Source organism: Cheilinus undulatus, linkage group 7 (assembly GCF_018320785.1).
Source record: "Cheilinus undulatus linkage group 7, ASM1832078v1, whole genome shotgun sequence".
Classification (NCBI taxonomy): Eukaryota; Metazoa; Chordata; class Actinopteri; order Labriformes; family Labridae; genus Cheilinus; species Cheilinus undulatus.
In genome coordinates, this window is record NC_054871.1 from 456,391 (window position 1) to 477,920 (window position 21,530).

Genomic DNA, 21,530 nt, shown 5'->3' on the forward strand with positions numbered 1-21,530 from the left:
GCAACGACCTCCAGACGAGGCTGTGGAGGAAGTTAAAGTAGTTTTCTTCTTCTACTGCAGATAAAAAAGTTGAGACTGAAAATATTTATGAGGCAGAATATCAGAAAAAGGTGTTTGAACCCTGGGGAGATGAAAACTGAAAATTAAAGCCCAGCTGCCAAGTGGTGAAGTCAGAGCACAGCTGATTGGCTGAGAGGGTAATTGAAGTAAATCAGAGCCGACAGCCAATCAGAGCGTGGCGCTGAGAGAGGAGGGGGGGAGGGGGAGGGAAAAATAACACTGATGCTGCAGTGGTGGACCAGGAAATGAGCGGCCTAACTGAGCATGACAGAGACGTTATGATGGCGAGGAACCTCAGCACGCCAAAATGAGATTCCTAATCCCACTGATAGCATTTTTAAGGAAAAACATCCTGGAATGCCGACCTGCAGGAGGACGGGCGGGCGAACATTTATCTCATGAAAACTCTAAAACCATCAGGTGAGAAAAGGCGTGAAGGCTCTCAGTGTCTGCCTGCCTACAGAGTAAAGAGCAGAGAAATTATCGAAGTAAATCTATTTGGAGAAACAACAACTATCTACTGATAGATTCTCAATATTCTCTTACACCTGATGTTCCCTGACACGTCATAGACATATGCAGGGTTTTTATTCAAAGTTGATCAGACCCACAGTCAGCACCTTGATTTAGCTCCAGTAAGTGATCATCATGTTCAAGCTTGTTTGGTTGAGGATTAAACGACGTAGAGCGGATTTTAAAGGGGAAGGAGGCTCATTTATCTTCTATAGAGCGGTGTGAGCCTTTAGAGTCAGGTCCAATCAGGTTAATTTAGCACAGGTAGGACTGAACTGTCAGAGAGAAGAGACTGACGTTTACTAAAGCATCAGGATATGATGGTGTCTGTTTACTCCTCTAAAGCTGGCCCGTTCTAGACCGGATTAACCCCGGATTTAACCGGAGTACTGGTCTGGCATCTAGAAGCAGAGCAGGATGTTCTCCTACTGAATGTTAGCTCTTTCTACCGTTCACACACGGCAGGAACCATGAACACCACTGCGCCCCAAACTCAGAGGAACACTGTAAGAAGATGAGCTGCATGTCTTTATTAAAGGACAGCTAGCTGAGGATGCTAACTGTCCTCCATGTTGTTTATTCTTTTGAAGTCTCCGTGGATCCTGTCAGTCTCTTCAAGACCTCTAGTCCCAGCTTAGAAACAGTCTCAGCCCCATAGAGGGCGCTGTGGTGTTTGTGTGGGTGTTTCTGAAGTTCAACAGACTCCTACCTGAGGCTGCGGGAGCGCGGTCTCATGGCGGGGGAGCGGCGTCCCTCCTCGTCCGTGATGCTCTCCGAGCTGAAGTGTTTGGTGAGGAAGTGCAGCTCGTCCGGCGTGGGCTGGAAGGGCAGCTGGTGCAGCTTCTCCTGAGATGAACAGGAGGACTGTGAGAGGAGGAGCACAGAGGGAGCACAGATTACAACCAGGATGGAGCTACGGCGGGACGGGAGGGAGCTACGGCGGGACAGGAGGGAGCTATGGTGGGACAGGAGGGAGCTACAGTGGGACGTGAGGGAGCTACGGTGGGACAGGAGGGAGCTACGGTGGGACGTGAGGGAGCTACGGTGGGACGTGAGGGAGCTACGGTGGGACAGGAGGGAGCTATGGTGGGACGTAAGGGAGCTACAGTACGTGAGGGAGCTATGGTGGGACAGGAGGGAGCTACGGTGGGACGTGAGGGAGCTACGGTGGGACGTGAGGGAGCTACGGTGGGACAGGAGGGAGCTACGGTGGGACAGGAGGGAGCTACGGTGGGACGTGAGGGAGCTACGGTGGGACGTGAGGGAGCTACCGTGGGACGTGAGGGAGCTACCGTGGGACAGGAGGGAGCTACGGTGGGACAGGAGGGAGCTAGGGTGGGACAGGAGGGAGCTACGGTGGGACGTGAGGGAGCTACGGTGGGACAGGAGGGAGCTACGGTGGGACAGGAGGGAGCTACGGTGGGACAGGAGGGAGCTACGGTGGGACGTGAGGGAGCTACGGTGGGACAGGAGGGAGCTACAGTGGGACGTGAGGGAGCTACGGTGGGACAGGAGGGAGCTACGGTGGGACAGGAGGGAGCTACGGTGGGACGTGAGGGAGCTATGGTGGGACAGGAGGGAGCTACGGTGGGACGGGAGGGAGCTACGGTGGGACGGGAGGGAGCTACGGTGGGACGGGAGGGAGCTACGGTGGGACGGGAGGGAGCTACGGTGGGACGTGAGGGAGCTACGGTGGGACGGGAGGGAGCTACGGTGGGACGGGAGGGAGCTACGGTGGGACGGGAGGGAGCTACGTTGGGACGGGAGGGAGCTACGGTGGGACGGGAGGGAGCTACGGTGGGACGGGAGGGAGCTACGGTGGGACGTGAGGGAGCTACGGTGGGATGGGAGGGAGCTACGGTAGGACGTGAGGGAGCTACTGGAGGGAGCTACTGGAGGGAGCTACTGGAGGGAGCTACAGCAGGACGGGATGGATCAATGGAGGGACAGGTTTGAACTGGCAGGTAAGGAGGGAACCCTAGCCCTTTTCTTTCACAATGAGGATAAAGAGAGCATTTAGCGTTAGCTCAGGGTGGCCATGGAGTCTGGCACTGCCATGTAATTGAAATGAGCTCACAGCCAGCTGATTTGCTATTGGTGAATCACTCTCACGCTGCCACAATAAGCTGATCTAGCCTGGCGACTCTTTGCTGTTTCTCTGCAGGCCACTTTTACAACCCTCCTCCACACCAGCTACATCTGACTCAATCAGTGTCCTTCTGTTGTCATTGATGCCTGCTCTGCGGAGGTTTTCCTCAGGCTTTCCTTGAAGGCAGAGGAGAGGCAGGAATGTGAGGGGTTAAGTCTATAATAAAAGAACGGGTCAGCTTTCTTCCCTGGTTTTGAACGAACGGACCTATCAGGTCTGGTAGAAGTCTATGTGAAGTTTAAAGCTGTCAGAGTCTGATAACTCCACTCAGAGTCTCTGAAACAGCCGAGACTGGCTCTACACACACAGATAGAGAGCACAGCAGGGTATCAGAGACAGAGAGGGAACAGCAGCTAAAGGCAAAAGAGACAGAGAAGGATTAGACCAGAGGGACCGTTCAAACATCCCCGGGAATGTAAGAGGTTAAAGCTAGACCAGGAAGCAGAGGTGCTGTTCAGGGCATCAGAGGAAAGGAAGTATGGGGCGAGTGAGGAGTGGTATCACTGCTGACCGAGGGCTTGTTGGGTTGTGATGTTACAGTGAAGTCAAAGGGAGCAGAGAGCCTCCATTTCCACACATACAGACATCATCAGAAAAGAGAGTTAATGGATATTTACCGAGACTGTGGAGCTGGGAGTATTGGTGCCATATCCAGAGGAAGGTAGCGAGGCCAAAGACCACCGTCTGCCATCCGTCCTGAAGGAAAGAAATACAAATAAGGACAGAACGAAGGAGCAACATCTCCACATATTATAATCAGTATAATCAGCTATAGGCCATGTCAGGAGGATGCAGCCATGTCAGGAGGATGCAGTCATGTCAGGAGGATGTCAGGAGGATGCAGCCATGTCAGGAGGATGCAGTCATGTCAGGAGGATGTCAGGAGGATGCAGCCATGTCAGGAGGATGCAGCCATGTCAGGAGGATGTCAGGAGGATGTCGGGAAAATGTCAGGAAGATGGATCCATGTCATGAGGATGTTAGGAGGATGCAGCCATGTCAGGAGGATGTGAGGAGGATGTCCGGAAAATGTCAGGAGGATGGATCCATGTCATGAGGATGTCAGGAGGATGCAGCCATGTCAGGAGGATGCAGCCATGTCAGGAGGATGTCAGGAAAATGTCAGGAGGATGGATCCATGTCATGAGGATGTTAGGAGGATGTCAGGAGGATGTCGGGAAAATGTCAGGAGGATGCAGCCATGTCAGGAGGATGTTAGGAGGATGCAGCCATGTCAGGAGGATGTCAGGAGGATGCAGTCATGTCAGAAGGATGCAGCCATGTCAGGAGGATGCAGCCATGTCAGGAGGATGTTAGGAGGATGCAGCCATGTCAGGAGGATGTCAGGAGGATGCAGTCATGTCAGAAGGATGCAGCCATGTCAGGAGGATGCAGCCATGTCAGGAGGATGTCAGGAAAATGTCAGGAGGATGGATCCATGTCATGAGGATGCTAGGAGGATGTCAGGAGGATGTCGGGAGGATGGATCCATGTCCATGCAGTCATGTCAGGAGGATGTCAGGAGGATGTCGGGAGGATGGATCCACTTCATGAGGATGTTAGGAGGATGCAGTCATGTCAGGAGGATGTCAGGAGGATGCAGTCATGTCAGGAGGATGCAGCCATGTCAGGAGGATGTCAGGAGGATGTCAGGAAAATGTCAGGAGGATGGATCCATGTCATGAGGATGTTAGGAGGATGCAGCCATGTCAGGAGGATGCAGCCATGTCATGAGGATGTTAGGAGGATGCAGCCATGTCAGGAGGATGTGAGGAGGATGTCCGGAAAATGTCAGGAGGATGGATCCATGTCATGAGGATGTCAGGAGGATGCAGCCATGTCAGGAGGATGCAGTCATGTCAGGAGGATGTCAGGAGGATGCAATCATGTCAGGAGGATGTCAGGAGGATGCAGCCATGTCATGAGGATGTTAGGAGGATGCAGCCATGTCAGGAGGATGCAGCCATGTCAGGAGGATGTTAGGAGGGTGAAGCATGTCAGGAGGATGTCGGGAGGATGTCGGGAGGATGGATCCATGTCCATGCAGTCATGTCAGGAGGATGTCAGGAGGATGCAGCCATGTCATGAGGATGTCAGGAGGATGCAGCCATGTCAGGAGGATGCAGTCATGTCAGGAGGATGTCAGGAGGATGCAATCATGTCAGGAGGATGTCAGGAGGATGCAGCCATGTCATGAGGATGTTAGGAGGATGCAGCCATGTCAGGAGGATGCAGTCATGTCAGGAGGATGTCAGGAGGGTGAAGTCATGTCAGGAGGATGTCGGGAGGATGTCGGGAGGATGGATCCATGTCCATGCAGTCATGTCAGGAGGATGTCAGGAGGATGCAGCCATGTCATGAGGATGTCAGGAGGATGCAGTCATGTCAGGAGGATGTCAGGAGGATGCAATCATGTCAGGAGGATGTCAGGAGGATGCAGTCATGTCAGGAGGATGTCAGGAGGATGCAATCATGTCAGGAGGATGTCAGGAGGATGCAGCCATGTCATGAGGATGTTAGGAGGACGCAGCCATGTCAGGAGGATGCAGTCATGTCAGGAGGATGTCAGGAGGGTGAAGTCATGTCAGGAGGATGTCGGGAGGATGTCGGGAGGATGGATCCATGTCCATGCAGTCATGTCAGGAGGATGTCAGGAGGATGCAGCCATGTCATGAGGATGTCAGGAGGATGCAGTCATGTCAGGAGGATGTCAGGAGGATGCAATCATGTCAGGAGGATGTCAGGAGGATGCAGTCATGTCAGGAGGATGTCAGGAGGATGCAGTCATGTCAGGAGGATGTCAGGAGGATGCAGTCATGTCAGGAGGATGCAGTCATGTCAGGAGGATGTCAGGAGGATGCAGTCATGTCAGGAGGATGTCAGGAGGATGCAGTCATGTCAGGAGGATGTCAGGAGGATGCAGTCATGTCAGGAGGATGTCAGGAGGATGCAGTCATGTCAGGAGGATGGATCCATGTCATGAGGATGTAAGGAGGATAGATCCATGTCATGAGGATGTTAGGGGTTGCAGTCATGTCATGAGGATGTCAGGAGGATGCAGTCATGTCAGGAGGATTGAGACAGAAGGAGAGCATGGAGTCCAAGCACAGCCAGAGCCAGGAGAAGAATCGGACACCAACATTAAAGGGTCATTGCTGAGGTCAGAGCTGGGCTTGGTCTGATCTATTTCAATTGAAATGACAACTCAAAAACTCTGTTACAGCCTCAGCCAGCAGCCATGATCCCTGCTGTCATATCTGTGAGGTGGACTGAGCGTAGAAGTTTTTTAAAATAAAATTCCCCAAAACTGCCAATCAGAGTGACAGAGCATTCATCAGCGAGACAAAAATGTGTTAAAATGGAGCACTGAAATTTGTGTGATTGTTTGAGATCATTTAGAGCAGTAGTTCTCAAACACCCAGGCATCAGGATCCCAAACCACTTCTTTCAGGGAAATCCTGACCCATAAAACCAGGCCTCTTATCCGAGAACAGGAGATAAATCTGTCTCAGATGTGGAGAGGAAGACTGGGATTAAAGGAATTCCCACTCAGGGCTTTTGGACATCAAAGACTTTTCACCACAGCTTTATTCCAGGGAAAACATTCACGACCACAACACACAGCTTATCGACCCACTTTTGGGCCCCGACCCTCCAGTTGAGAACCACCGATTTAGATGATTCAAACACATTTAAGACCAAAGTGGAGCTCAGAGGAAGGTCATCTATAAGGCTAGGACTCAAAGAAAACTCCAACCTGGAGATTAATTTGTTTTTTTAGGCTTTAATTGAGAGAAACTAAAAAAGTCTGACCACCCTGATCTGTCTGGACCAGGACCAGGATCAGGACCCGTTCAGGACCAGGACTGACCGAAGTGTCTTAAATCCAAGCTCAGTCTCTCCCTCTAAGACCCCACAGACTGTTCTGATCCAGATCAGACCATAGGGGACCCTGCAGGACCACAGGCTGGTGTCAGTCAGAGCGTGAGCTCAGCCATGCAGGACGTGGGGCGGGGACAGGAGGAGGAAGCAGAATGTGGAGAGGTCAAAGGTCAAAACAAAGAGGTTACCTGTCAGCTCTGTGTCCGTGGCTGTGAGGAGAAAAAACAGCGTTTGTTTAAATAGAGCAGCAGTCAGACACGCCAACGCTCAGCGTCACGCTCACAGAGCAGTCCGAATTTATTAGAGTTAGAAACAGTCAGAGAAGAGCTCACCAGAGCTTAAACCTGCACTAACATCCATGTTTATCACACCAGCATGCTTTATATGGACGCATCATTTCACTATCAGGGTTAAAAACGGTAAAAATGAACGGCCCTGAGAACCAGTGTTACCAGTTTACTGAGTCGCTGCTTTAAAAGCTCATTCAAACACTCAACGCCGCTTTAAAGCACCGACAACAAGAAGCTTCTGAGCATGCTCAGACGCGTCATGAAAACTTAACAGCCTGGCGTTGGATTTCTGCAGTCTACACGTCACTGAGACTCGTCACTCTGTTTCTGACCTCCAGCTACAGGAAACGGCCCAAACTACCCTAAAATGACAGAAAACACACCCTCCCCTCTCACAGCACCTTCAGAGAAAAGAACATAAACAACTTTAAACCATCAGAAAGGTGAAATGATGAGAAACCCTGAACCCAAATCTCATTTAAAATAAAAATCTAGCAGTATTTAATCCTTAAATATCCTCAGCTCGTCCTTCACTGTCAGAGATGAAACTCTGAATCTTTTACTGTCACACGTCGCTGTAATTCCATCCTCCACCACACGGCGCCGCTGCTGCCCCTCGTCTGCGTCTCGTCTGCCTCACTGAGGTCAACATTCGGACAGAGAGGGATTTCCAATTCAAATCGACACTAATGCTCTTTTTGGCTGCAGGACGGCGTGATGACGTTGTCATGGAAATACCCCGGGGGAAGTGTGTTACCATGGAAACGACATCACTGTAATGAAGAGTGGAGCGGCTGGCTACAGAGAAACTCTGACTGTGATCTGTTCTAGAGAATCTTAGATGTGCAGGTTTTTATCCCTCACAGGTGCAGATTCTCTCTCTCTCTCTCTCTCTCTCTACTTCCTGTCTGCGCGGCGCCCGTCCTGATAAGAGCTTTATTAATCCTGGTCTGAGTGACAGCCTCGCCCCCATCATCTCCATCCTCCTCGGCAGCAGGGCGGACGCTCAGCAGGCGTTGAAAATGTTTGAGATATCAGCATTTAAAGAAGCTCTCAGACCTCCTGCTTCTGATTAAAGAGCTTCACTCTGATTTCACAGCAATCAGAACAAATTTAACCAGTTAGCATGAACCAGTCTGCAGCTGTGGTTTAGAGACGCCGCGGCCTAACTGCTCCGGAAAAAAACAGGCTTTAGTGAAATATTTCCCTCCTGCTGTCTGACTTTAAATCCTGATATTAAAAACAGAGCAGCAGACAGGACTGAAGCATCCTGAACACGCTCTACATCTTTATTTTCCAGCCTTATTTTTATTTCTGAAGCTATTCCTAAATACAATCCAAATTACAGAGAAGTTGTGTCTCTGTGTAAAATATAAATGAAAACTTCAGTCAATCTCATGAAGCCAAACTGGATTCTCAGCAGAACAGAAACAGAACCAGATGTTGAACTGAGACATTCAAGCATCTCATGATAAATATTGGTTTATTGTTGTCTTCTGGTTTTATTAACGGCGACCCAGCTTTTTTGGTACTGGTGTTGTAAAAACACTGCTGTGATGAACTCTGCTCTCACGCTGGTAGAATCATAATCCTGACCTCTGTTTCCAGGTAATGCCTGAGCACACCTGTACACCTGAGCACACCTGCACATCTGAGCACACCTATACACCTGCACATCTGAGCACACCTATACACCTGAGCACACCTGTACACCTGCACACCTGAGCACACCTGTACACCTGCACACCTGAGCACACCTGTACATCTGCACACCTGCACACCTGCACACCTGAGCACACCTATACACCTGCACACCTGAGCACACCTGAGCACACCTGTACACCTGCACACCTGAGCACACCTGTACATCTGCACACCTGAGCACACCTGTACACCTGCACACCTGCACACCTGAGCACACCTATACACCTGAGCACACCTGTACACCTGTACACCTGCACACCTGTACACCTATACACCTGTTCACCTGAGCACACCTATACACCTGTACACCTGAGCACACCTGTACACCTGTACACCTGAGCACACCTGTACACTTGAGTTCACCTGTACACCTATACACCTGTTCACCTGAGCACACCTATACACCCGTACACCTGAGCACACCTGTACACCTGAGCACACCTGTACACCTATACACCTGTGCACCTGTAAACATGTACACCTGTACAACTATACACCTGTACACCTGTAATCATGTACACCTGTACACCTATACACCTGAGCACACCTATACACCTGTACATCTGAGCACACCTGTACACCTGAGCACACCTGTACTCCTGCACACCTGAGCACACCTGTACACCTATACACCTGTACACATGTACACATGTACACATGTACACCTGTACACCTATACAACTATACACCTATACAACTGTACACCTGTACACCTGAGCACTCCCGTACACCTGTACACCTGTTCACCTGTTCACCTGAGCACACCTGTGCACCTGAGGGCTGTCAGGTCTCTGAGTGTCTCACCTGCGTGCGGGGACGAAGGAGAAGTGTGCGGCGGTGTTGGGGGAGAAGTTTCTGGGGCTGTCCAGAGGGCTGGTACCTGAGAGAAAGAGGAGAACACCTGGTTAGGAGGAGGAAGTCACAACCCAGCAGAAAACCCGCATGGAGATGTACGGATGGACTCTTTAATAATTAAAAAAAAAAAAACAACACAAAAAAAAAAAGAACTGAGCCATTTTCTAAAATAGAAAAACAAAAAAAAACAAATCCAAACGTTACATTTAATTCAATTCTGATTCTTCTACATTTCAAACTAAAAGCCTACATTTCGAACTAAAAGCCTACATTTCAAACTAAAAGCCTACATTTCAAAATAAAAAGCCTACATTTCAAAATAAAAGCCTACATTTCAAAATAAAAGCCTACATAGATGTAAAGTGTGTTTTACAGTATAATGGGACTATTAGACTAACAGTAATCATTTATGTCATGAATCCACCAGTACATTTATAATCAACACTTTTTATACTGTACTGTACTCACTCAGAAATATTTAGGCCTATTCTTAAGATTTATGTATTTTTAAATTGCATCTAAAATTTCCATCCATCTGAATGACTTAGATTTGACATGAACAGGCCAATAAACTTTATGTGCTGCAGATTTGTTGCTCAAATGTAAATGAAACAATGAAGAATGAGATTTATGTAATAATACCAATAAACCCAATGTGTTTAACTGTCTGACTGTCAGGAGGATAGACCAGGTCTCAGGAGGATAGAGCAGGTCTCAGGAGGATAGACCAGGATAGAGCAGGTCTCAGGAGGATAGACCAGGATAGAGCAGGTCTCAGGAGGATAGAGCAGGTCTCAGGAGGATAGACCAGGTCTCAGGAGGATAGACCAGGATAGAGCAGGTCTCAGGAGGATAGACCAGGATAGAGCAGGTCTCAGGAGGATAGAGCAGGTCTCAGGAGGATTGACCAGATCTCAGGAGGATAGACCAGGTCTCAGCAGAATAGACCAGGTCTCAGGAGGATAAAGCAGGTCTCAGGAGGATAGACCAGATCTCAGGAGGATAGAGCAGATCTCAGGAGGATAGACCAGGTCTCAGCAGAATAGACCAGGTCTCAGGAGGATAGAGCAGGTCTCAGAAGGATAGACCAGATCTCAGGAGGATAGACCAGGTCTCAGGTAGAGACAGGGTCTGCTCCGCTGTCACATTTTCAGAGTTTCTGAGCTTGGAGCTGCAGAGACTGGTTTATCAGAAACATGCTAATGTGAGATCTGCTGGCACGTCTCTCTGCGTCTCTCTGTTTGGAGGAACAAAACGCCGCTATAATTGAAGAAAGGAAAACTTGTTCTTCCTCACGAGCATGTGACAGGAGAGTGAAGGAGCTGACGTCGCCGCTGTCTTTCCTTCCCCTCATTACAATCACAAAGAGAGCGACAGGATTCATCAGGAGTCAGAGACGTCAGTCAGCCGCTGCTCTTTCTAAACCACGGCTCGCCGTCAGCGTCAGGAGGAGGGTTCAGGATGGGCGGAGATGAAGAGTGATGAGTGTGAGAAAGAGAGAGAAGTAGAACTGACACAGGAACGATGCAGACTCTGGACGTTAACAGACGTGGTTCAGAGGACTCTCTCTATCGGCCCCTCAGGATAGAGACGGCGAGGAATCTCCGTCTGATTAGCGGCTCTGATTGAAACCAGGATGAAATCCCTGATTAGAGAGGAATGAATGAGACCTCTAACATTCATCAGACCAGAACCAAGACCTGGGGCGGTCAGACCCTGCTCAGACTGTTAGCTCTGATGCTAATATCAGGCTAGCATTAGCATGGACCTTAGTCCCTGCAAAGAATGATCTGTCAACTAAATATGTTCAATAAAAATGCTGAAGAAGAAAACACAGCTACAGCCGTGCAGCAGTGTGAGCCTGGATTTAGACAAGAAGATATTCAGAGCAGAAAACCTGAGAATCCAGAGGTCTAATAAAGGGTTCAGTTTCTCAAAATTCAGGATTTTTTCATGTAGAAACACTGTTAATTCAAATAAATAAATAATAATAATGTTTAAAAAATAAAGATATGATATTTTTATTGCTTAATGAACGACATGAAGGGGCTTCAGTGCAGCATAAAAACCACTGACATACACCAGACTGATGGCAGTGGAAAATACTGTTGTTCTTTATTGGCAGATAAAAATACAGGAACTTCCCAGAGAATCCTGTCAGTTAAAGGGTTAAACTTCCTCAAAGATTTTTTCTTATTTTAATGCAGGGATGTCAAACTCAGTCACAGCAGGGGTCGGATTCTGGATTCAGGTCCAGCCAGAGAGCCTAACAGGGTCCACATTAAACCATAAACTGTCAACCTCATTTTCACCAGTAATAAAACAAAAACCTCAGCACTGATGATACGTGATTTTAGGGTTTAAAAATGTCTAAATTATCAATTTAAAGGCCCAAATTCTGAGATAAAAAGTCAAACTTACTATTTAAACAGGTCGAAACACAATATTAAAAGTCAAAATAAAGTTCTCAAAAGGCAAATATATGAAAGAGAAATTTGAATCACAAGTTTTATCGGTCCTGTGTCGTCAACCATGGCTCTGCACAGCATTCCTAAATGTTAAAGGTCATGTAGACGCAGGGCTGTGGAGATTAAAAGCATTTAACAAAAGGCCATAATTACAGTGTTGGTTCTATTAATGTCAAAAAATCAAACAGCTCTAACAAGTAAGGATGGATATAGAAGCCAGTTAACATTCATAAAACCTGGTTCTGCTGACTCCACAGGTTCCTCCATCTCTGATCCCAGAGCGTTGTCATGGTAACTCCAGGTGAGGGTGGAGTTCGATAAAGGCCTGATTAAATAATGTCAGAGTCATTCTCACTTATAAATCCTCATTCAGACCTCGAGGTATTCTGCAGGACTGAAGGCTTTTATTTCCTCCTTTTTTGAATATTATTCTTTTATTTTTGAGGCTCAAACATGCAAACCTTCTATCAGAACTAAATCCACCTATCAGAGCCAGGACCTGCGTGAGTCGGGGAGTTTTTTTATTTCCTGAACAGGAAATGAGACGTTTGTGAGCGGAGCAGGAACACAGCTGAACCCCCCCCCATCCATCCAGATCTCCATTATTCACTCTCTCTTTACATTTGAAGGATGGAGCGGGGGAGTCTGAGTAGGCTGCTGATGGTTTTTCTCACATGTTGTCAAGTGTTCCACAAAATTTCTGTCAGCCACAATTTAATCTGTCTCACACGCTGGAATAGACACACTCGTTATCAGTGAGCTGGGTGAGAGAGGACCAGAGGACGCAGTCTAACTCTTTTTTTATGATTCTATGCTGGAGATAGCTGAGGCTGGAGGCTTTTTAAGGTCATCTGTCTGTCTGTACAGCTGTCTGCCAGCCCGTTACCGTGAAAAACAAACCTCTAGATAATGGAAATATTTTCTTCAAACTGTGAGCAAAAATCCACTCTGCCTGACCCCTCACAGGAGACTACTATGAGGGCCCACCTCCTCCACCCCAGCCTCCTCCTTTATAGACTCAAGCTTCACCTCCTCCACCCCAGCCTCCTCCTTTATAGACTCAAGCTTCACCTCCTCCACCCCAGCCTCCTCCTTTATAGACTCAAGCTTCACCTCCTCCACCCCAGCCTCCTCCTTTATAGACTCAAGCTCCACCTCCTCCACCCCAGCCTCCTCCTTCATAGACTAAAGCTCCACCTCCTCCACCCCAGCCTCCTCTTTTATAGACTCAAGCTCCACCTCCTCCACCCCAGCCTCCTCCTTTATAGACTAAAGCTTCACCTCCTCCACCCCAGCCTCCTCTTTTATAGGTTAAAGCTCCACCTCCTCCACCCCAGCCTCCTCTTTTATAGGTTAAAGCTCCACCTCCTCCACCCCAGCCTCCTCTTTTATAGACTAAAGCTCCATCTCCTCCACCCCAGCCTCCTCCTTTATAGACTAAAGCTCCACCTCCTCCACCCCAGCCTCCTCCTTTATAGACTAAAGCTCCACCTCCTCCACCCCAGCCTCCTCCTTTATAGACTAAACCCCACAGCTCTTGTTCTGACCACCCTGTCCCTTCGTTAGCCGGTTCATGTGTATGTCATAGTAGCTTAAAACCACCAGGAGATGACTTTATTGTTTCATGGTGCTGTGCATGCATGTGTGTTACCTGTGTGTCCGTGTAGAGGTGAGTGTGGTCGAGGCAGTGTGGGCGATGTGCTGGATGTCACTATCAGGCTCTTCCTGTTGCTCGTCCTGCAGCTGAAGACAAAAAAACGAACAAGGTTTAATTTCATAAACCAACTGTAGATCATAATTCATCTTTTCTACATGCATCAACATCAATCGTGCTGCAGACACAGAGACATCTGGAGACCTTTGCGATGAACCATACACGGATTTATAACCATGGGTAGTGGGTTTGGACCTGCAAAGCTCACACAAGGAAGCACGCCTGCGAAGAACAGAGAAATGGAGTTTTCTGATCTCACATCCTCCTCCATCGGACTCTTTAACACATGAACCAGTCCAGGAGCCTACCCCACATGTCTGCAGGTTCATGTTGTCTTTGCACAGCTGCTGTTCAGTAAATTACGTTACCAAGATAAACAGACTTCTCTGAACTGACTGATCGTCCTCTGACTAAAACCAATCACATTCCTCACAGCTCCACTAAGACACCTGCTGCCTAGATCAGGAGCTTCAGGACCCTAGACCGTCTCTGCAATGCCAAATCCGGACTGACTGTCTGAGAATATTAAACCACTCATGTTCCAGGATATGTTCTAGTGTAGACATACCAATTAGAAATAACTGTATGAATGTAAATCCACTAATGCTTTCAGGACTCCATAGATTTCACAGACAATGGAAACAGCTGTGTGACCCACTTTTGGGTCCCAGCCCACTGGTTGAGAACCCCAGTCCTAGAGGATGAAAGAAAAGCATCAGAAATGTTGGTGTTCCTGGGGTTTGGTTGACATTTCTGCAGTTCTAGTTTTAAGACCAGTCCAGCGGTGGTCATGTGGTAGAGCCAGCACTGATCTGAGCTATTCTGAGAGGATGAAGAGGCTTTTATTCCACTCTCTAAAGCTCATTTATGACTGCTATCCATGATATTCAGTATGTTTTAAACCTCACATTACTCTCAGTTCTCGTCCACTTAAACCCACTGATATGGGAAATATTAGTCTGACCCCTGATTACAGAACCAGTCTCACCAGCATAAATCCTGCTGTGGGGGTTTTGTATTTTGCATAAAGCATCTCGTGTTTTCATTTGGAGCATTTTCAGACGAGCTCCTGTGTGCATGTGAGGAATAGTTGTGGGTTCGCTGTCAGAGTGGAGCCCGGTTCTACCACCAGGTGAAGTATAATTACTGAATGTAATGTAGAGCAAGCATGCTGTGGTGGGGTCTCCTGCCATCTGCTAGGACGTGCAGCATCAGCAGTTTGAGTCCAGCATGTGGTCTGCAGAGACCCAGACCCATGAAGGATGTTCATTCACACTGACAGAATGTAGACTCGTCACTGACAGAGTCGCTGTTTCCTGCTTTTTACAGTAAAACTGACAGATTTCTACTTTTACTAAACTCTCATTACTGAGAGAACTGAGCTCATTTAAGAGGGATATGATGGTTTTCAAAGAGCAGTCCTTTACATGAGAGATAAACACTTAAAAATATATGTATTTAAAAAAATATTCAGTCTTATTGTTCAGGATGACAGCATGATGATGAATGGATGATGGATGGATGATGATGATGGATGGATGGCTAGATGATGATGGATGGATGATGGATGATGGATGGATGGATGCATGGATGGATGGATGCATGGATGGATGGATGGATGATGGATGGATGATGATGGATGATAATGGATGGATGGATGGATGGATGATAAAGGATTAGATGATGGAAGGATGGATGGATGCATGGATGGATGGATGGATGGATGGAAGATGGATGGATGGATGGATGGATGGATGGACGGATGGATGGATGGATGATGGATGGATGGATGAACTCTGGAATCTTTTATTGAATGTCTCTGATTTTCACACTAACTATAATTCGTTATGCAACTTTTAAACGGAGATTAAAAAACAGAATAAATTAAACAGAGAATAATAAATCAGAGTATGAATGGTCAGAAAGGAGCGAAATGAATAATGAAGGGTGAAAACAGAGAAACTTTTGAGGGTGGAGGATTTAAGGATGGCAGCAGGCCCCCAGAGTCCCACTGAGCCTGAAGCCTGGCTCTGCTGGGTGGGGTTAACTCCCACCTAATGAACAACGCTCAGCGGTCGCTTCACTCATGAATATGGATTCACTGAACATCAGAGAATGGCTAAAGCATCACAATACCTGCAGGGAAGACGGAGTGTAAGGCTGAGCAGGAGGAGAAAGGGTTAAACAGGAGTGTAAGGCTGAGCAGGAGGAGAAAGGGTTAGACAGGAATGTAAGGCTGAGCAGGAGGAGAAAGGGTTAGACAGGAATGTAAGGCTGAGCAGGAGGAGAAAGGGTTAAACAGGAGTGTAAGGCTGAGCAGGAGGAGAAAGGGTTAAACAGGAGTGTAAGGCTGAGCAGGAGGAGAAAGGGTTAGACAGGAATGTAAGGCTGAGCAGGAGGAGAAAGGGTTAGACAGGAATGTAAGGCTGAGCAGGAGGAGAAAGGGTTAAACAGGAGTGTAAGGCTGAGCAGGAGGAGAAAGGGTTAAACAGGAGTGTAAGGCTGAGCAGGAGGAGAAAGGGTTAAACAGGAGTGTAAGGCTGAGCAGGAGGAGAAAGGGTTAGACAGGAATGTAAGGCTGAGCAGGAGGAGAAAGGGTTAGACAGGAATGTAAGGCTGAGCAGGAGGAGAAAGGGTTAAACAGGAGTGTAAGGCTGAGCAGGAGGAGAAAGGGTTAAACAGGAGTGTAAGGCTGAGCAGGAGGAGAAAGGGTTAAACAGGAGTGTAAGGCTGAGCAGGAGGAGAAAGGGTTAGACAGGAATGTAAGGCTGAGCAGGAGGAGAAAGGGTTAGACAGGAGTGTAAGGCTGAGCAGGAGGAGAAAGGGTTAGACAGGAATGTAAGGCTGAGCAGGAGGAGAAAGGGTTAGACAGGAATGTAAGGCTGAGCAGGAGGAGAAAGTGTTAGACAGGAATGTAAGGCTGAGCAGGAGGAGAAAGGGTTAGACAGGAACCTGAGTGCAGTCAGCGATGGTACGACTGATACTCTACTAAAGTTTGTAACTCCACAAACATAAACTCAGAGCGAACTTTCGTCTGACTTTCAGAGGAAGCTGGGCCTTCTCCTGCAGGCACTCAGACCCCTGCTGAGAAACATGGCTCCATTATGCAGAGCTGACTCCACGCTGCTCTCTATGGTGTGTGTTAGTGTGTGACTGTGAGTCTCTCATCACCATCAAAGCTCAGACCTGTCAGGAGGCCTGAACCTCTGCGGCTCACATCAGACCAAACCAAAATCCACAGAGTTTACCAGAGAATGATGGGAACCGAAAAACTCCTTCAGCAGAGACAAGAAAATAATCAAACTTCATTCATTTACACAGAGCTTCTAAAAAGTATAGACCTGAGTGTTTTAACCATTTATTGATTTTATAAATCAATAAATGTTTGATATAATTTAGCTCTTCTGACTTAAGAATTACAAAATGTTCAAGTGAAAACAGATTTCTACAAAGTAATGTCGATTAACTAAATCTTTGTAATGTAAAATCTGTGACTGCATAAACATTCACACCCTAAAGGTCCAGTCACTGGTTAGTCAGTATTCATGGCTATCATTACACCATGGAGACAAAAGAACACTCAGAGAAAATGTTTTTGAAACGTCTGAGAAACATCTCCAAGTCTCTGAACATCCCCCAGACTTCACTTAAATCCATCATGAAGAAATGAAGGAATATGTCACATGTGTAAATCTGCCTAGATCAGACCGTCCTCACACACTGAGTGGGCGTGCAAGAAGGAGACTAGTGAGACAGGACACCAAGACACCTATGACTACTCTGAAGGAGCTCCAAGCTTCAGCAGCTGAGATGGAGAGACTCTGCAGACAACAACTGTTGGCCGGGTTCTTCACCAGTCAGAGCTTTATGGGAGAGTGGCAAAGAAAAAGACACTGTTGAAGAAAACTCAGATTCAATCTGGACTAGAGTTCACCAGAAGGACTGTGGGAGACTCCATGGTCAAGAGGAAGAAAGGTCTTTGGTCTGATGAGACCAGAATGGAGCTTTGAGACCATCAGACAAGACGCCAAACACTGACTTCACCACAAACACACCATCCCCACTGTGGAGCACGCTGGTGGCAGCATCATGCTGTGGGGATGCTTCTCAGCGGCCGAGCCCGGAAGGCTTGTAAAGGTAGAAGGTAAAATGTGTGGCTGTCTCAGAGGAGGAATAATCTCCAGTGTAAACTGAGAAGCTCCTTTCTGTTAAGTTGGACCAAAACCACCTAAATCAGTCCATCTAAGCTCTTTTTAACATGAAGGTCACATGATCAGGACTGTTGAAGGCAGCAGTTAGGTCCTAAAAGCACCAACACAGCAGCATCTCCAGACTCAACAGATAAAATCAGATCTTTAAAGAGATGTTTCAACGCTATGACGAGGTTTAAAAGCTGACTAAACTGTTCATTAAAATCATGCAGAGTTAAAAAAAAAAAAAAAAAAGGTTTTTGTTGATAGAAAGCTTGCAGGGGTTTGCGTCACAGATCTGCGACTGTGCCCACCCTAAGGCTTAAACCAGACTGAACAGTTGTGGCTGTTCAATAGAACATTAATGTGCAGATGTGGAATTCAGAAACGAACAAATCAAAGAAAAGATGTTTCAGTTTATCACACATGTAAGATTATTTTCTGATATTTGCCTTTATAATAAAGACTTTCAGGATTTCTGTGTACTAATCCAGCAGTGAGATCAGTAAATATCAGATCCAGCAGAGCTGGCCGCTCCCATGAGGCTGTGTTTGAGTTTCCTCAAGGTTTCATGGCAATATGAGCCGCTGCTTGTAAACTCAGAGAGAGAAATCTGCTGGTAAAAATCCAAATGCTAACATTAGCAGTGTTAACATCGCTGACTCCAATCAGGTTAATTTAGAACAGGTGGACTCCAATCAAGGTGCAGAAACATCTCAGCAGAGACATGGAGGATCCTGCGCTCTGAATACTGATGTTAGTGTGAGATAAAAAAAAAAAAAAATCTAAAATTCTGTTCTCATATTAGGATAAAAATGCATTTTTTGGACTGCAGCATCAGGATGAAACATGAGGAAACTGTGGGAAGTGTTAGAGACATTTAAACAGACAGTTGGCCCCATTAATAATGAATGTCTGTCTGACACTGTGGATTCAGACGGCAGGATCTGGCTGCATTGAAAGAAGAATGTAAAGCAGAAAGTGTCGTCTGAGTAGAATGTTTGAAGAGTTTTAAGACAAAGTCAGAGTGAAGCAGAAAAGCTGACTGGAGGACCAAGAATGACGTTTTCCAGATCTTAATGACTCTCCATATTAACCATTTAGGACCAAACCATGAATAATGATCCTCCTGATCACAGCTCATCCTAACCAGACCCTCAGACCTGTCAGAGCCTGTTGCTAAGCAGGAGTCCCTCCACCACTCTCTCTTTAAAACAGGCCACTGAGACAAACAAGCACACAGCAGGAGGCGCTGACAGGAGCAGAGAAGAAGAAATCTGTCCTCTGTTATTACAGCCAGGAAGAGGAGGAGGGGGAAAATTGGTGCTTCTGTGCTCTAAGTACAGCTCTGTCAGTGCAGAGGGGGAACTTCAGGATCAGGACAGAGGAAAAGGAGAGGTTCATGGAGTAAAACCACACCTCCCAGTCTGCCTGGGCTTGAGCCATAAACAGGAAGTCAGACTGAGACTTGTCAACATTTCTGTCCAATTCAGAAAGTGCCGTGTTTAACCCTTTGGATAAGTTATGTTTCTGTACATTTTCAACCTCACTCATTAGAGTAATGGAGATAAGATCACTACAAACACATTAACAGGAGAGAACATGCTGACGCCATTGATATATGGAAACGTCAGAATTCTAATACTGACCAATCAGTATGTAGGAGTTTGTCTGTAATACTTGGTCATAATTAACAAAAAAAAAAAAACATTAGGAGGTACTCCATATAATTACCTACCTACCAACTGACATATCTATTGACCTTTCCCCACTACCGACCAAGCATCCTACCTACAAAGAGACAGAGCTTCCTGCCTACCTACCACCTACCTATCTGCTTACCTACCAATCTACCGACCTACCTATCTACTGACCTACCTATCTAATGACCTATCTATCTACCAACCTACCTACTATTGACCTACCAATCTAATGACCTATCTATCTAATGACCCACCAATCTACCGACCTACCTATTATTGACCCACCTATCTACTGACCTACGTATCTAATGACCTACCTATCTACCGTCCTACCTATCTAATGATCTACCTATCTACCGACCTACGTATATAATGACCTACCTAGCTACCGACCTACCTATCTTCCGACCTACCTATCTACCGACCTACCTATCGCCGACCTACCTAGCTACTGACCTACGTATCTAATGACCCACCAATCTACCGACCTACCTATCTTCCGACCTACCTATCGCCGATCTACCTATCTACCGACCTACCTATCTAATGACCTACCTATCTACCGACCTACGTATATAATGACCTACCTATCTAATGACCTACCTAGCTACCGACCTACGTATCTAATGACCCACCAATCTACCGACCTACCTATTATTGACCCACCTATCTACTGACCCACCTATCTACTGACCTACGTATCTAATGACCTACCTATCTACTGACCTACCTATCTAATGATCTACCTATCTACCGACCTATCTATCTAATGACCCACCTATCTACCGACCTACCTATTATTGACCCACCTATCTACTGACCCACCTATCTACTGACCTACGTATCTAATGACCTACCTATCTACTGACCTACCTATCTAATGATCTACCTATCTACCGACCTACCTATCTAATGACCTACCTATCTACTGACCTACCTATCTACTGACCTACCTATCTAATGATCTACCTATCTACCGACCTACGTATCTAATGACCTACCTATCTACCGACCTACCTATCTAATGACCTACCTATCTAATGACCTACCTATCTACTGACCTACCTATCTACTGACCTACCTATCTAATGATCTACCTATCTACCGACCTACGTATCTAATGACCTACCTATCTACCGACCTATCTACCGACCTACCTATCTAATGACCTACCTATCTACCGACCTACGTATCTAATGACCTACGTATCTAATGACCTACCTATCTAATGACCTACCTATCTAATGACCTACCTATCTACCGACCTACGTATATAATGACCTACCTAGCTACCGACCTACCTATCTTCCGACCTACCTATCTATCGACCTACCTATCGCCGACCTACCTATCTACCGACCTACCTATCTAATGACCTACCTATCTACCGACCTACGTATATAATGACCTACCTATCTAATGACCTACCTAGCTACCGACCTACCTATCTAATGACCTACCTATCTACCAACCTACCTATCTACCGACCTACCTATCTAATGACCTACCTATCTACCGTCCTACCTATCTAATGACCTACCTATCTACCGTCCTACCTATCTAATGATCTACCTATCTACCGACCTACGTATATAATGACCTACCTAGCTACCGACCTACCTATCTAATGACCTACCTATCTACCGACCTATCTATCTAATGACCTACCTATCTACCGACCTACCTATCTACTGACGTACCTATCTACCGACCTACCTATCTAATGACCTACCTATCTACCGACCTACCTATCTACTGACGTACCTATCTACTGACCCACCCACATTGACCTACCAATTAATGACCTACCTGTCTACCGACCCACCTATCTACTGACCTACCTATCTAATGACCTAACTATCTACCAACCTACCTATCATTGACCTACCTATCTACTGACCTACCTATCTACTCACTACATCTACCTAAAGAACTACCTACCTACCTACCTCCCAATCTACCCACCGACCTACCGATGTAGTGGCCTAAAAACAACTGACCC

The 21,530-nt window shown here is 46.9% G+C and overlaps 1 protein-coding gene across 10 annotated transcripts in view; it reads right to left on the reverse strand.

The window, feature by feature from the left end:
• Positions 1-21,530, reverse strand: part of mast2 (microtubule associated serine/threonine kinase 2) — a 257,578-nt gene that overhangs the window by 60,904 nt on the left and 175,144 nt on the right. For 7 of the 10 annotated variants that reach the window (XM_041790744.1, XM_041790739.1, XM_041790743.1 and 4 more), the window contains 5 exons: positions 13,573-13,664; positions 9,403-9,478; positions 6,793-6,813; positions 3,340-3,418; positions 1,283-1,437 (listed from right to left, as the gene is read on the reverse strand). In XM_041790744.1, the coding sequence (XP_041646678.1) occupies positions 1,283-1,437; positions 3,340-3,418; positions 6,793-6,813; positions 9,403-9,478; positions 13,573-13,664 (423 nt within the window). The remainder of the gene's footprint in view (positions 1-1,282; positions 1,438-3,339; positions 3,419-6,792; positions 6,814-9,402; positions 9,479-13,572; positions 13,665-21,530) is intronic. The other 3 variants (XM_041790746.1, XM_041790742.1, XM_041790741.1) reach the window with 2 other exon arrangements.